The sequence below is a fragment of the Scyliorhinus canicula genome, chromosome 13, assembly GCF_902713615.1.
Source record: "Scyliorhinus canicula chromosome 13, sScyCan1.1, whole genome shotgun sequence".
Taxonomy (NCBI): domain Eukaryota; kingdom Metazoa; phylum Chordata; class Chondrichthyes; order Carcharhiniformes; family Scyliorhinidae; genus Scyliorhinus; species Scyliorhinus canicula.
In genome coordinates this window covers 116,711,052-116,724,563 of record NC_052158.1, presented here as the reverse complement: position 1 = coordinate 116,724,563, position 13,512 = coordinate 116,711,052, and the positions used below count along the sequence as shown (strand labels likewise).

The window sequence follows — 13,512 nt, the reverse complement described above, 5'->3', positions numbered from 1 at the left end:
GGGTTGTGAATCTATGGAATTCCTTGCCCAGCGAAGCAGTTGAGGCTCCTTCATTAAATGTTTTTAAGATAAAGATATAGTTTTTTTTCGAAGATTAAGGGTTATGGTGTTCGGGCCGGAACGTGGAGCTGAGTCCACAAGATCAGTCATGATGTCATTGAATGGCGGAGCAGGCTCGAGGTGCCAGATGGCCTACCCCTGCTCCTAGTTCTTCTGTTCTTATAACACACTGCCAGTGGATTAAACAAGCTCAGTGGGACTTCTGCCCCTCTGTGGGAGGAAACCATGCCCGCGGAGGCTGCAAGTAAATCTGATTAGCCGGCAACTCTAGAAGTCCCAGTAGCACCAGAACTGAGTGCTGGGCATTGCTCAGACTTTCTGGGCCCATGGATGAAGATAGCTGGATCCAGATGCCATGGCCACGTCCTGGAGTTTGGATGAGGAGGCATTGAGGAATCGAGCGAGGGAGCTGGGCGCGCGGAGGGAGGGGGGGGGGGGGGGGGGGGGAGACTTTGGAGTCCATGTGTGGAGGAACAGAATGGTTGGAATTTTGGGAAGAGGGGTGCCCCCAGTATGTACAGGGGTCCCCTCAATGAAGAACCCCACTTCTCGCTTTTTCTACAAAGTTGAAAAAAAGTCTTCTCACTCCTTCTGCATGCCCATGCCAAATGTATTATGGCATTGGCAGCACAATATTGGAGTCACTTGACTTGGTAGTAATAATTAAATTGCCATTCATTATTCATTTTTAAAAATGGCAGATGGGGTGCTGATTTAAAAAAATATATAAATTTAGAATACCCAATTCTTATTTTTTCTAATTAAGGGGCAGTTTTGTGTGGCCAATTCATCTACCCTTTTTGGGTTGAGGGTGAGACCCACGCAGACACGGAGAATTTGCAAACTCCACACTGACAGTGACCCAGGGCCGAGATCGAACCTGGGTCCTCGGCGCCATGAGGCAGTAGTGGCAACATCTGTGCCACCATGCACGCCCGGTGGGGGGGTGCAGATTTTGATGCCCACCTACTTATGAGTTTGTGGAGACTGGGTGAGGGCTGGGTGGGAAAGCAGTGGACTCGCCACCTGTCATATTTTACATGCCTCAACCCTCCTGTCAAAAACATGTCTGGGGGTAGAGGAGGGGATAGCTCTATGTTTAATGGGCCATCAATCTGCAACGTTAGTGTAGTATTCTAGGCTAAAAGCATGTGGAGATTACCTTTTCCACAGAGTTAAGTTTTGAGGTGTTGTTGGATAAGAAATTTTTGTTACTACAATAATCATCTGAAGTAAATACAAAGTAATTCTGATTTTTGAGATCTGTTATGGCAAATGGGGTGGCAGTTTATGAAGTGCGATGTATGAACCATTTTAGGTTTTCAGTCATAGCATGTTTTCACTCAAAAAAAAAAAAAGAGGCTGCAATAATTGCCTTCAAGTCAACCTTCTTTTCTAATCAGTATGGCACCGACCAATGGAAGATTTTTCAGTCAAAAATTGTGAGGGCGTCTTGTGGTTGTAGAGAATGAGGTTCTCGGTGTTCCCTTGCTCATTTAACCCTACTTCGCTTTTTAATACTTCAACCACATGCTATCAATCTGAGCAATTTGCTTTCAAATGTAATGACCTGGGCTGTGCTGGTTTGCCCATGTTAAAGTGCTTAATGATATCCCTTATGGTTGCAGGTAATTTGTAGGTTACCTGGCTTATCCCTTTCTCCATTTTCTGAACAGGAAATCACCATTCATCCCTTCCTGTACTTAAATTATTTTCAAAGTGTTTTAGAAAATTATAGCAACAAATAAATGTTTTGTGTAATGTGATCGTAGCTGAGATGGTAGCACCATGAAAACCAACCAGTGAAGGGTGAACTAAGTAAAATGTAAGGTTTTATAAATGCCTTGCAGCTGTGTGGGGTGTGTAGAAAGAAACGCTGCAGGCATTTTCTCTTATTGTTAAAAGGGTTGGGTGGTGTTGATAATTCAGAGCCATTCAATATTCTCTACCCCATGAAAAGGCACATGAAAATAAAACTGCTTAAATAAGGGGTATGGAGATCACATCTGTACGTCACCATTGTGTTTGTGTGCTGTGTTCTTGTGCTACTTTGAATTTTTAAAAAATGAATAATAAACAAAAATATATATCCAGTATGAAATATTCTTCAATTATGTTTGGAAAATTGAATGCATTTGATTTTTAACAAATCCATTATACTTTGCTTCTTTATCTTAGGCAAGTTTGTTTATTTCTGAAGCGGGGAGCTGATCAAGGTGCATTAGATGAAGAAAAGAAGGACCCACTAGCCATTGCTATAGAGGCTGCAAATGCAGATATAGTTACGTTGTGCGTATCATTCTTTTTCTGGTGTTTATTCTTTATACTTGGTTTTGATTCTGCTTATTTTGGAATTAGGAACATAAGAACGAAGGTAGACTATTGAAACTCTTGAGCCTGTGATCCATCATTTATTAAGATCATAGCTAATCTGTGTCCTAGTTCTATTTACCTGCCTTGGCTAGCAAAAATAAATCTTCCAATTTAAATTTATTAATCGTGGCACCCTCTACTGCTTTGTGGGAGAGTGTTCCACACTTCGAACAGCCTTTTAAGTGTTTCCTAATTACTCCTCTAAATGGTCGCTCTGACGTTATAGTCACGTCCTCTTGCCCTGGACTCCGCTGCCAGCGCAAAATGTTTCTCTATATCTAACCCTGTATATTCCTTTCAAAATCTTAACCAAATTGTCCCTTAACTTTCGAAGATCCAGGTCCAGTTTGTGTAACCTCTCCTTATTAGCTAAGGCAAAGGATGTACTTTTTATTCAAACCATTCCTGTTTCATATGTCGAGTAAAATAATAAATTCATCAGAATCCTATTTTATGTTTTACTAAAACATACAAGAGTTCAAGTCGGTCTGTTCTCCAGGCTGTAACATATATTGAACTGTCTGTGAAGAAAGTGCTAATTAGTTAACCAGTGAAACCCTGCCATGGAAAATGCACAGGTTGATTGACAGTTAACTACCAACAATGGTTTGAAATTTAAACCAGGCCATTTGCCTGATTGGACAAGGCATTGCCCTGAGGAGTGAGTCATTGAATGGCTGTGACTTATTTTGTTTAGCTGAAACAGGCACAGTGATTTATTTCTGTCTACAAAGAACAGGGCCCTGTGTATTAATATATGTAGCTTCTAATGTACGTAAATGTGCCACACTATGAGCCTGCCTGATTGTATTAAATTAGTTGTCAGTCTCATTTTTTTGTGCACTTATTAAGCAAATGTTGTCCAATCATGGAATCACATCTAATGTGTTTTAAGTTTTGGAAGCACGGGCTGGTTGAGTAAAGTCTATACCTTGTCCTTGGGGAACAGGAGCTGGAGCATGCTGTTTCGAACATCAGCCGTTGGAATGTATAACCTACATAACGAGCAGCATACTGACAGTGAAATTCATGTATCACATTCTTTTATCGGATAAGCAGCATGTCTTTTTGGTTTGATGGCAGCATACTGTTAGTGGCGAATACCGTTTGTGTTGCTACTTCATAGTAGCAGTGTAAATCAGCTAGCTTCACCTGTTACTCACATTTTTGAGATACCTTGCCCTTCCAAGGTAGTCTGTGATAGACTGGGAACATTAAGATCTGAAAGTGATGGCCTTTGGCCCATCTATGAATTTGCATGATAGATAGCACAAACTGATCTGATTAGGGTAGCCATTATCCTGCAATATGCCTTTGATATGCCCTATTTCAACATCAAACTTGCATGGTGAGCAAATGGCCCATGCCCTATTTACAAGGCTGTCGATGAGACCAATCTTGCAGCATGTGGCACTGTAGGAATCTCAATATGTACATTGAGCAGTGATGGTGGACTTGCGATGCACCGTGGTAGTGAACCCCCTGGCAGATTTCTCTGCTAGAACTAATACACAGGGCTCAGTTATTTGCAGACAGAAAGAACATGTGCACACATCGCATCTGTTTCAGCTAACCAAAATAAATGACAGCTATTTGCTGACTCATTCCTTAGGGCAATGTCTTGACCAATCAGTGTTAAACTACCTGGTTAAACTTAAAGCCGTGCTTGAAAGTTAACTGTCCGTCGCCTGGTGCATTCTCCATGGCAACACCTCTACCAATCCACCTGCTTGCCAACCAATCAGCATCCCATACAGTATAAATACCTGTTTTCCCCTTATACTGTATCCTTGTGAAGTGTCCTGACGAGTACAAGATGAAAATCTGTAACGTCTGTTTTTCAGCAATACACAAGTTCTGTTACCAGACGACTATGTGTGTATAATATATATACTCAAACTCCTGCAACTGATCAGCTTGGGTACAAACACCAAGATCTTAGTTGAAGCCCTTGGCCCACAGTCTAATTTAACTATTTTTTGCTTTGAGATTGCATTTTTAAAGCTGCTTGTCATACCTGGTTCTCCATAAAGAACTTTTGAAAGTCTGGATACATTCTTCGTATAGTGAGGCTACTCCCTCACCACCCCCCCCCCCCCCCCCCCCCTCCCAAAATGTTTCCTACAAATTTGGGATGCCATTTTGAAAAGGCCCAAGATGGGTCAGCAAATCTTCATCATTTCAAGCACATTCAACTATTACTGTTTTAATGTGATTCTCGTACAGTTCCATTTTATTTCTGATTACTTCTGTCATTGCCAATAAAGATTTAGTTGCCCTTCAAGTTGGGAATTACGTTTGTCTTGTTCTCTTGTGTAAACTGCGTTAGGCTTTATTAATTTCTTCAATATGACTGTCGGTGCCTTAATTATTGGCTTCCATGCTATTAGTTGCCCTAGAGTGTAATTCACCCATCCCAGAGATTTATTTGTAAGTCGGGTATCAAAAGTGCCAGACTTTCCAAGTGGAATTTCCTGCTCCCTTCTTTTTGAAACACCCTGGCTTCTCAGAGATCTGAAAGTTTAAAAGTACAGGTTTGGAGAAAGAACAAATGTACACAGAACATACAGTGCAGGAGGAGGCCATTTGGCCCATTGAGACTGCACCGACCCACTTAAGCCCTCGCTTCCACCCTATCCCCGTAACCCAATAACCCCTCCTAACCTTTTTGGTCATTAAGGGCAATTTATCATGGCCAATCCACCGAACATGCACGTCTTTGGACTGTGGGAGGAAACCGGAGCACCCGGAGGAAACCCACGCAGTCACAGGGAGAACGTGCAGACTCCGCACAGACAGTGACCCAAGCCGGAATCGAACCTGGGACCCTGGCGCTGTGAAGCCACAGTGCTATCCACTTGTACTATCGTGCTGCCCGACAAGATAAAGGTTCATAGAATAGGGGCAAATCACGTTAATGAAACACTTCAGCATTTGTATCAGAAAACGTTTCTGGGTACATCTTTGAAATAAGTTCGACCTTCACGTTCAAAGGCTCCCCTACTCGAGTTGCCCCTCTTTTTAATTTCCTATTGTTAGGTTTGTTGGATGTGTTTTTATAGATTAATTTGCTTGTCAGTTGCAGTGTCATTAACTTTCCCTGGTCAAAGTGAAGATAAAATCCAGAATGAAGCCTTCTATACAAAAGTAGGGGGAAAAAAAATCAACTGGCCAAAATGGCCGGTCATAAAATTGAAATTACCATATCAACAGTGGATTGTTGTTTATTACATATTTCTTCTAAAAATGGCTTAATCTCATTCATTGTGTGAGATATTTTATGTATATAATATATATTCTATGTACCTACATAAAACAGTTGTAAAAGGTACATTCATTGCCACCAAACAAAATATTATATATTTTCTAAATGCCATTAATATTTGGTTCCATTGCACTTTATTGTGCCTTTGCAAATTGCTGTACTTTTTTTTCACAGGTTGCGTCTAGCAAAGATGAATGATGAGATGCGAGAATCTGAAGGCCTTGGACAGTCAGGTCAATATTCCAATAACAGTCATACAGAGATGCAATATAAAAAATGCATGCAAGAATTTATTAGTTTGCAACTACAAGATTCTTGAGCCTTGTTTAATAAAGGGTTATCTAATCATCTTCTGTCAGGGGCTGGGGAGGGAATGGGAGCCTCATTACCTTGTTATTTGGCAGGTGATGCAGTATTTAAAGGATGTATCTCACCCAATTGGAGGACCATTATGGTAACGAAGGTAAATTCCAAGAGAGTATCTTACAATCAGAAAAAAGCAGATACCAAAGTTATTTGGCAAATATAAGCAATGCACCTCAATAAACATTCAGTATTTGGTTGCATTTTCTGTATAGTTTGATCTGTGTTGCAGAGCTTGAAGTTTAGTAAAAAGCTAAATGATACTTAATGTATTTAATCATGATTGTGACTTTGTTGGAGTGACTAGTCCTTAGTTTTCTCTTTCCCCACCCCAACTCATAGGCTCCGATACTTGTGTAGTGTGGTAAAATGGGCACTGACAGCCCTCTGATACCTCACCATTCTTTGTGTTAGTCCAGCTGAAAGGTAAGCAACCATGGAGTGCCTCACAGGACAGCCAATTCCAAACGTGTCCTTATCTTATGCCCATAAACTTGCACTTTCCAAGAGGAGAGATTGAATAACATACAGGGGCAGGAACCCTGGCGGACATTTTAAGCCCAGGTACTTGGAAGGCAATATTAGCACTCCCTGATTCAACATGAATTGGGGTTCAGAGCGGAGATCGATCACCTGATTTGAATGTTTTGATACTTTACATTTGATACATTTATTCACTTGGCCATCAGAGGCAACAGCTTCTGGAGGATTTTTCCCTGTTGCATGCATGTTTTTCTTTTCTGGCATTTCACTCCAAGTACGCCCCTCTTGATTGAAAAAGTTTTACTTATTTGTTATTCCCTCAATTCTTGGCTAAGATCTGAATCTTGTCTGGTTATAAATTTATGGTCTACCAATAAGCCACAGTGCACATTATGGAACACATTATGGAACTTGGCTGCCTGGTTTAGACATGATTTAATTATTGGAAACCTGGAAGAGAATCTTGCCTTTGAACTTGTTTTGAAATATTAAATCAGTGTTTACTTTGAATTATATTCCTGTAAGTAAATGCAGTGTAAATGGAAAATATTTCAGCCAGTTTATTTTTTTAGCTTTCCTTTGTCATAAACGGACAGTACAATGTGAACATTTTCAGTATTATATAATGGTGTTTTGATTGCTTTGATTTTTTTAAAATATTGAGTTAATTCAGCTGCTAATCTTAATGTTAGCAAATATTATGAATCCACCTAATTTTTGCTTATGATTTTATTTGGTCTTCCTTTTGGCAATTTGACATTGAAGTTTAAGTTAGTCATAAAAAATTAGGTACAGTGGTAACATTTACAAATTTATTTTGTGACATCAACCATGAAGTTGGAAATTATTGCTTAAATATGAAAGGTATTTTAATAGGTGTGCAATTATGTTAAGAAAGTTATTAGAAAGCGTTATTTTATTACTTGAGATTCTGCAGCTAGCTGTAACAATGTTGTAGTTGTAGACATCTTGTTGATAGTTATAAACTTTACTATGATTACTCAGTGAGCTCTGTAGTTTAATAAGACACTACAAGGTAAATAGTTATGCACTGTTAAAAGAAAGCCATATGCAACATCCTGTTTAGCTTTTAGTTGTCAATCACGAAAAACAAATTGGTGCTACCAAATACATCTGATTGTTTCTGGTTATTGCTTTTATTGTCTACTGTATTTGCCTTTTTGTACATTGTGTGCCTTTCTGAGTTCCTAATCTGGGTGGTAATGGCAGCATTGCTGTATGTATGTACTTTCTGCACTTTAAATGCAGTATTGTAAAATGAAATGCAGCTACTGATGTAGGATTTAATATTTTTCTTGAGGTAGAGACTGCAAGTTTGTTGCCACTAAATGGTAAAATAGGCTTTAAAAAATACAGCTGATAGGATTAATCTGCATTAATATTCCAAAGTTTATCCTACTTTAGACATCTGTATAAATTAATGCATATCTAAAGATCTGAGTAAATTCAGACTCTTGCAGTTGTATTGGTATTTTCAGCAACTAATAGTTCCCTTGGGTCTAATATAACTACATTACCTGCAGAGAAGATTTTCAATTATTGATGTTGATTGTAAACTCACTAAATGCATTTAAACTGCCCTCCAGTATCATGCCATCTTATTTGGTTTACAAACTGATTCTCTTCAAACAAGCTTTAAATTCAGATTAATCTTTGGAGATTAATTAACCTGTTCCTTATACTGAATGGCATAAAGTTTCAATACTTGTTCGAAAATTACTTAAACTTTCCAGATCACAGTTGCACCTTAATATAAAGTTGTTAAACATTTAAAATGGCAGCGGCTGCAAACTTATTTTTTAAAATTTTAAGTTATGGCAAAATCTACATGTGCGGGTGTACATTTTTACTTCTAGGTGCAAATGGGCACACATTAATTGTATTCAAACTTGTAGGTAATTTTGAATGAACTTAAACATTTTATTTATGAACAATTATAACTTGCAATGAATTATGATTTTACTTCTACCGTGTTATATGTGGATCTGATTGTGCATGAAATTATTGCATAACTATATTTCTGCTTAAAAGCACAACTGCCCATTTGTTTTCTGCTTAGTTTGTGCTAATAGCCATTATTCTGGTTATAAGTAGTTTTTGTTTTCACTAAACCTTATATCTAATAATTTAGATCACCGCTTTTAAGGTAAATTGATTTCTGATTCACTGCAAAAGATGCGTGTTTGATTCAGAAAAAATTAAATAAACCCAATAATGCTCCTGTTTTTCTTTATTTCATTTTCAAATGGGAGAATTAATAGAGATACATGGTATAATTGGAAACAAAATGAAACATGAAACCGTTACATTGCTCTGTGCAGAGTGAAGTGCTCTCAAGTCCTTATTTGTGAATATCATTGGGTTTACTCTAAATATCCAACCTATTTCAACAAATGATGTTTAAGATTTTAGTTATTTGAATTCTGAAAAATGAATTTAAAAGCATCAGATAACTATGTTAGATTAGTATAAAAACATGAGATTCTAATTGAATTCCATCAAAGTATGGCAGTGAAGTAAAATTCATTGGTAACTGCATTATAATAATCCAAACCATCAACTTGAATACGCACTTGGTCTGAAGAATGCTCTCAATTTTATTTTGGCTTGCCAGAAATGGCCTTTATCTATTAAAGGCATCTTTTGTCTTCACTTTTGCCAATTGATTCTCCTCTTGCTCTTCCTGACTATTTCCCAATCCAGCACACCATCTGTGATTGAGGAGACCAGCTGCTTCCAACCTCTGTGTCTCTTGGGAGATGGCTGTTGTGTGATGTGTAACAATAGTATCAGGGGAAGTCATGTTTCCTTCCCTGTGGGTTGCAATTTTCTTTATCTGATACTTATCCAAAACAATGCAAATAAGGCTAGAATACAGTAGTTTAACAAACTGGGATTGCACAAAGTACCATAAAGTGACGAGACTAAATGCTAATGCTCTGCTGATCTGTGTGCCAGGGGGTTACTTTTGCCCCACAGAAAGAAATGAAAGGGAGAGCTCTTAGGCTGCCGTTTGAGTAGCTTGATGAATGATTCGGAGCAGACGTGATGGAGGCCTGGCAGCAGGGTAGCCATAGATGAGGAAGAAGGAAATGTTTTTTGGGGTTGAGCTTAAATTGGAGGGAAAGTAATCTCCCCAGAATGCAAGCATGGACACATTTATTAAATGTGGAATTAGTGGCGAAATAAAGAAATTGAAAGTTTTGAAGCAAATGTTTAAAAGTTGAAGCTATCATTGCAATCTTTCATACAAGCTGTCTCTTGATTCTTGCACTCTTAATTTCTATTTTTGCTGCATTGAGGTTCATGCAGGTATGGTAGTTACCTTGTGTGGTGTCTACTTTTATATTTCTTCCAGTATTGTAAGCTATTTTTCTTCCAGTATTGTAAGCTATTTACTGATCATGCTAGAAATGTTTGTGCATATCTTTTTTTTCTATATTGTTATTTTATACTCTTGCTGCTTTAATTCTGCTCACAAGCATTTTTATTCAAATCTGTTGACATGCAACATATTTTTTCAATTCTCCACAATTAATTACTGTAAATTTTTGAGGTAGCAAATTATGCTCTATAAACAAGTTACAGCTAGCTAAGTTGTATTGAAAATCCTATAGCCCTTTAAGATATGTTGACACTTTTCAGCATAGTGCATTTGCTACTGTATTTCCTTTATTGCTGTTCATGTGGTATCATGTGGAGGTTGATGAATTACTGATTAATTCCTATGAAAACCCATGCTGTGGCTGTAATTCATACAAAATTGCGTAGATTTAAAAATCTTTTAGTATAAAATGCATTGCAATCTGCAACGATTTGCAATACATAAATTTGAACTTCAGTTTGGGAGCAAATAATTAAGTTTAATTGTTGTGGTGTGATGCCATCCCAGCTTGTAGATTTGATTTTGTCCTTTAACTCCCTCATAGCTATACATTGTCCTCTGTAGAATGGATCAAAGCATACTGCTATTCTTAAAGAGTTAAGCCTCCCTTAACCTCCGATTTCATTGTAGCTGTTCGACAGACCTGACAATACTTTGCAAAATATTTAACAAGAAAATATTAACAGTAACTCTTACAGCACCTTTAATGTTTAAAAACGTTCAAATACACCAAATGGCATTGATACTGAAAGAGTTGCGAGGTAACAACAGGGTTGGTTGAGAGATGACCTTTAGAAGTACGAAAACAGAAAGTTTGTTTAGAAAATAGGGTGAATGTCATTTTACGTTGGGGAAAGTAGGAGGGAAGCTACATGAGGTCAGTTCCAACAAGATGGAATACATAGGAGAAGTGATGTGGTAAAATGGAGTGTTTGACTGAATATTGTGTTAACCTAACAAATTCACAGTCACAGATAGCCCTGGCGAAAATAAATAATGCCCCCTCAGTCTTTTGGGCAGTGCAGGGGTCAAACTAAAGGACTTAGGACAGAGGCTGTTGTGTGGAAAGACTGGGGAAGCCGAGGTTGTTCTCCTTGAGCCAAAGAAGGTTGAAGAACAATTTAGAAATATCAAAATTATTGGTGGTTTTGATAAGTAAACAAAGAAACTGTTACCAATGGCTGGTGTGTCAGTAACCAGAGAATATAGATTTGAGATAATGGGCAAAAGAATTATAGGGGCAATGAGCCTTTGCTTTAAGTCGGGAGTTGCTATGATCTGGAATGTTACACCTGAATGGATGGTGCAAACAGGTTCAATCATGACTTTCAGAAGGGAATTGGATACATAGTGGAAATGGAAAATTTGCAGGGCTATGGCATAAATTGACAATTATGGAATGAAATGCAAGTTATAGGAGGGGAAAAAGCAGATTTAATAATTTGGTTAATGCTTTAAAGCGCACAAACATTCAGCAGATGTCTGGTATAAATTGGCATTATATAGTGCAAATTATGCTGGCAATAACGTATATTTTATGAAGCACAATTTAGATTGGTTTTAATTTTGTCCATTTTTCAAAGGTGTACATTGTTGGATTACAATAAATTTTTGATGCTAAAAATATTTGATCAAATTACTTCAGTAACTCTAAACTTTATCTTATTGCAGGTGATGCAACCTACCAGGATATTTTCAGAGACTTTTCCCACATGGCCTCTCATAACCCAGAAATTTTAAATCGTTTCCAGCGGAAATCAGAGACTGATTAAATGTTCTCACTTGAGAGCTGCAATCATTCTTTCAGTGCAATCATCTTGAAGCATGTTCATCAGTTCATTTCATTAACCGTACCAAAAATAAATTAAAGATTTGAGTTTTAAAGAAAAACATTTATATTTGATGGAGCTTTTACTTAGACACCCACAAGCAGCTGCAGTGATTTATTCTACGCGGGAGTATAGTGTCTATGCAAATGATCAACCTTTGTACTTTTTTTTTGTCATGCTGGAGTTGAAAGTAAAATCTTCTAAGGTGTTTCACCAGTGGGAGATACGCAAATAGAATGGGTGTTCAAGTTGAACAGTAGTTTTGAAATTTGTGTGTACCCAAATTATAGAAATAATAATTCCACTTTGTTCACCAGCCTGTTTTGAACCCATTTACAATCGCTCTAGAACTGACATAGATACTGCGATGGTTCAACTGCAGTGCAGTTGTGACCATCTCTGAAAAGGAAAATATGGTAACACAAGTGCTTTTGGGAGCAATAAATTCATATTAGGACAGTAGCCCGTTTAAATGTATTTCCTTCTGCAGAATAGTAAATAACAGTTATCTGTTGGTTCAGGAAATATTTCCATACTTTGTATGTATATCTCCAATAAATGTTACTTGTAGATTTTAATGCATATTGTTTTTAAACACTTTGCCTCCTACCCACAGTTGGCTACAATATATAGCTACTGATCTGGTGTACCATGTACATAAATCTAGAATTGTATTTACACCTAAAAGTAAAATCCAGTGCAGTAAGATAAATTGGTAATGGGAATAGGGATTACTGGATGACTAGCTGCATATTGCACCATTAAAATCAATTGATGCAGAAAACAGTATATCATCAGCAACATGCTCACTTTTAGTTTGGCATCTTCAGAATGGAAAACCAATCAGTTGTCTAAGTTGCTGAACAATCTGTACAACTTAATGTTTCCTACTCATTTTTCAGTAATCAAACCATCTTCAGTAAATGAAAATGCAGGTAAATTAATATTCTTTGTTGATTTTATTTACCAGAGTTTAAAGAACCAAGTGACAGCAGTCTTTTAAATAAATTCCTATTTAGTGATGCTGCTACAGAAGTAACACCTGGTTTATTCCGTGTTCTTGTGTTGTAATAAAAGGTCGAACTTCTTGAAATTAAAATGAAACACTCAGAATAAAGCTTCCTGGAAAACTACATTTTTAATCCTCATATAAAATGTTTTTGCCCTCAATGAAGTATAAATAGACGTTCCTATGAAATTTCAGAATGTGTTCAGTGATGATAAATGCAAACTTTTTTTTAGTGATGTAGTTTGCTGTTTTGTTTTGGTGCATTTGTAAAAAAGAATTTATATTATTGTATTATTATAACTTCAATGAAAATGTATTGAAAACATAATGAATTACATTATAGGCTTCAGAGCTACAATGTACATTGTAACATGTACACGACTTATTTCAGTTTACTGTTTGATATGACCGATTGATGGGCCAATAAGCATTAGAAATTGCATTTTGGTCAGTCAGCGTTACTGCATGGAATGATTGTGGATTTGACACATAATCAGATCCATTAAACCCAAAACTGAACAATAGTTACCCATTGTTTGAAACTGAAATAAATATATTCATACTTATCAGTTATTGAATTACATCTCATAGTATATTTATTGTACATATCAACTTTTCTGTATTGAGCATTTTTGTTCACATTGTAGAATAATTATATAAAATGTTCCCAAAAAGCTTGTACTATACATTCCATGAACAGTAAATATGCATTTAATTCTTAAAA

The 13,512-nt window shown here is 37.2% G+C and overlaps 1 protein-coding gene across 7 annotated transcripts in view; it reads left to right on the top strand.

Moving 5' to 3' along the window:
* Positions 1–13,512, top strand: part of LOC119976607 (arf-GAP with coiled-coil, ANK repeat and PH domain-containing protein 2-like) — a 174,338-nt gene extending 160,826 nt beyond the window's left edge. For 5 of the 7 annotated variants that reach the window (XM_038817221.1, XM_038817219.1, XM_038817220.1 and 2 more), the window contains 3 exons: positions 2,239–2,349; positions 5,873–5,931; positions 11,622–13,512. In XM_038817221.1, the coding sequence (XP_038673149.1) occupies positions 2,239–2,349; positions 5,873–5,931; positions 11,622–11,722 (271 nt within the window). In that variant the 3' untranslated portion in view covers positions 11,723–13,512. Of the gene's footprint in view, positions 1–2,238; positions 2,350–5,872; positions 9,878–11,621 lie in introns of all 7 variants that reach the window. The other 2 variants (XR_005462949.1, XR_005462948.1) reach the window with 1 other exon arrangement.